The 3,195-nt window shown below is 49.2% G+C and overlaps 1 protein-coding gene across 1 annotated transcript; it reads left to right on the top strand.

Moving 5' to 3' along the window:
- Positions 1–133: 133 nt before the first annotated feature.
- Positions 134–2,185, top strand: KIF2B (kinesin family member 2B). The gene has a single exon (XM_006728615.2). The coding sequence runs from the start codon at positions 134–136 to the stop codon at positions 2,183–2,185; it is 2,052 nt and encodes a 683-aa protein (XP_006728678.1).
- The last annotated feature ends 1,010 nt before the right edge of the window (positions 2,186–3,195 follow it).

Raw genomic sequence — 3,195 nt, 5'->3', positions numbered from 1 at the left:
GGGACTCACAAAGGCAGGTGCAAACCACAAGCGCTTCAGTGCCCTGGGCGCTTCAGGCTGGCTTGGGCTCCGGTCCTGCTGCTCCAACCCCAAGGGCCCCTGAAAGCGAGCCCTGACACCTCCATCCTTCACCATGGCCAGCCAGTTATGCCTCCCCACCGCCCCTCACCTCGCATCCTTGAAACCCTTGAAGCCGCACTTGGGAGATGTCCAAGTGGGCATCTGCGTGGCGATCCAACGCAGCGACGGGCGAATCCATCTTGCTGTGGTCACAGAGATCAAAAGAGAAAACTCTTGGGTCACGGTAGAGTGGGTCGAAAAAGGAGTCAAAAAGGGCAAGAAGGTTGATCTAGAGACCATATTCCTGCTGAATCCCGCGCTGGCCTCCGCGGAACACCCCACACGGTCCTCCTTGCTGCCCTTGTCTCTGGCGCCCTCTTCGGCCATCGGGGACCAGTGCACCGCCACGCGGTGGATTGCGGCTATCCCCCAGAAAAACGAAACGCCCTCAGGGGACAGCCTGGCTCTGAGAGTCCCCAGCAATCCTTGCCTGATGAAGCGGAAAAAGTCTCCCTGCCTACGGGAAATTGAGAAACTGCAAAAGCAGCGGGAGAAGCGCAGGCGGCTGCAGCGGGAGATCCGAGCCCAGCGCACCCTCAACGTCAACACGGGAAACCCCAACTACGAGATCATGCGCATGATCGAAGAGTACCGCAGGCACCTGGACTGCAGCAAGGTGTCCAGCCTGGAGCCCCGGGAAGACCACCGGATCTGCGTCTGCGTGAGGAAGCGTCCTCTCAACCAGCGAGAGACCACCATGAAGGATCTAGACATCATCACCATCCCCTCGGACAACGTGGTCATGGTGCATGAGTCCAAGCAAAAGGTAGACCTCACTCGCTACCTGGAGAACCAGACCTTCTGCTTCGACCATGCCTTCGATGACACCGCCTCCAATGAGTTAGTGTACCAGTTCACTGCCCAGCCGCTGGTGGAGTCCATCTTCCGCAAGGGCATGGCCACCTGCTTTGCCTATGGGCAGACAGGCAGTGGGAAAACGCACACTATGGGCGGAGCCTTTTCAGGAAGGGACCAAGATTGTTCTAAAGGCATTTATGCCCTGGTGGCGCAGGATGTCTTCCTCCTGCTCAAAACCACAGCTTATGAGAAGCTGGACCTCAAAGTCTATGGGACATTTTTTGAGATTTACGGGGGCAAGGTGTATGATTTGTTGAACTGGAAGAAGAAGCTGCAAGTCCTTGAGGATGGCAATCAGCAAATCCAGGTGGTCGGACTGCAGGAGCAGGAGGTGTGTAGTATGGAGGATGTGCTGAACCTCGTGGAACTAGGAAACAGCTGTCGGACTTCTGGTCAGACATCAGTCAATGCCCACTCTTCCAGGAGCCACGCCGTGTTCCAGATCATCCTAAAGTCAGGAGGGAAACTGCATGGCAAGTTCTCCCTCGTTGACTTAGCTGGGAACGAAAGGGGAGCAGATACTGCCAAAGCCAACCGGAAAAGGCAGCTAGAGGGGGCGGAGATAAATAAAAGTCTACTCGCGCTCAAAGAATGCATCCGGGCTTTGGGTCAGAACAAGTCTCATACCCCATTCAGAGCCAGCAAACTGACGCAGGTGCTCCGGGACTCCTTTATTGGCCAGAATTCCTCCACTTGTATGATTGCTACGATTTCTCCAGGGATGGCCTCTTGTGAAAACACCCTCAACACTTTAAGATATGCAAATAGAGTGAAAGAACTGACTCTGGATTTAAGGCCCCACCATTGTTGTCTCTATCCGGTTGGACCTGAGGTGCCAAGGATGTTGGAAAATCACATTAGAGATTCAAAAACATCCCTTCAGAGGGATGGATTCATTAAAATACCTTGTTTACAGACTGAGGAAGAAGAACAGGCTAAAGACATTGAAACATTCTCCACTCCATTAGCGGAGGATACAAGGACTTCATGGAAGGAATCAAGCCCATGGCCACGGAACAACTTTCAGGAAACAGCTGGTGGGGTAAACTATGATGTTGATTTTTGCATTGCCCAGTTATTGTCCATTTTGGATCAGAAAATAGGTATCCTGACTGAGATTCAAAAGAAACTGAAATTATTCCGAGCTGACCTCCAAAAGAAGACCAAGTGTGGTGGAGCCAATGGCAAGAGGTCAGATCTGAAATGATGGATACACTGCTGTGGCCCTTACCTTCTTATAAAAGAAAATGTCCAAATTATCTAGATATAAAGATCCTCCTGGAAAGCTTAAAACATCTTAAAATATGCTTGTCAGAAATGTCCTCTTTCTTCTTCCTCTGTATTTCTGTAGTTTGTTTTCATTTTGTAGGACATTGGTACTCAACTGGGAACCACTTGCCTCCCAGGGACATTTGACAATGTCTGGAAACATTTTCCATTGTCAAAACTGAGTTTGAGGGGGACGGTTATATTGGCATCCATTCGGTAGAAGGCCAGAGGTGCTATGAAACATCATATGATGTACCAGACAGACTCCCACAACAAGTAACTATCCGGCTGAATATCTCAATAGTACCAAAGCTGAGAAGCCCCGCTGTAGAAAGAGCCTAGTTGTGATGAAGCCAGACACCCCAAATCTGTGATTGGGAAGGCACTGCATTGCAGATTAAAGGGACCAAAATTAGAACACACCACCGAGTACACAATGGCGTAAAGCTAATGATACCCACTCTTTCTGTTGCGTGGATGTGTAGATTCAAATGGTTTCTGAGCTCTAGTCATAATGGGGGGGGTGGGGAAGGGAGGGATTTTCTTTCAGGGACTCTGTGTGAGAACCTAGAGTTGAGAGAGATTTTTATTTTTAATCTTTGAGTTGGAATTGTCAAAGTACTATGCTTCCGGGAAGTGATAGAGTGTGTGTCTCTGTGTATGTGTGTGTGTTGCCTAAGCATTGGCTTTGTTGACTATGGTGTCTTGAAGCTTTTTTTCCTCTCACTTTCTTGCCAAATTTTTTGCTTACATAACTCAAATAAAAAGCTTTCTTCCATCAAATTAAGGTAAGGAGCCAGTCAGCAAAGTAGTAGAAAGGTTCTGGCTTGCCAACAGGACACATTCCATAAAGGCCTCACAAGGAATGTGGGAGATATCAATGCCTTAAATCAATTGACTAAGGAGAAAGAATTCCTGATTCAGAGATCACGAAGTCCATCGTTTTGG

The sequence above is a fragment of the Leptonychotes weddellii genome, chromosome 15, assembly GCF_054177405.1.
Source record: "Leptonychotes weddellii isolate Sample4059 chromosome 15, ASM5417740v2, whole genome shotgun sequence".
Lineage (NCBI taxonomy): Eukaryota > Metazoa > Chordata > Mammalia > Carnivora > Phocidae > Leptonychotes > Leptonychotes weddellii.
Note: the sequence above shows the minus strand (reverse complement) of the source record. Positions and strands in the feature narration are given on the sequence as shown.

Excerpts from the sequence above, each read along its gene's own strand:
- KIF2B (XM_006728615.2), top strand. The coding sequence starts at position 134 with ATGGCCAGCCAGTTATGCCTCCCCACCGCCCCTCACCTCGCATCCTTG.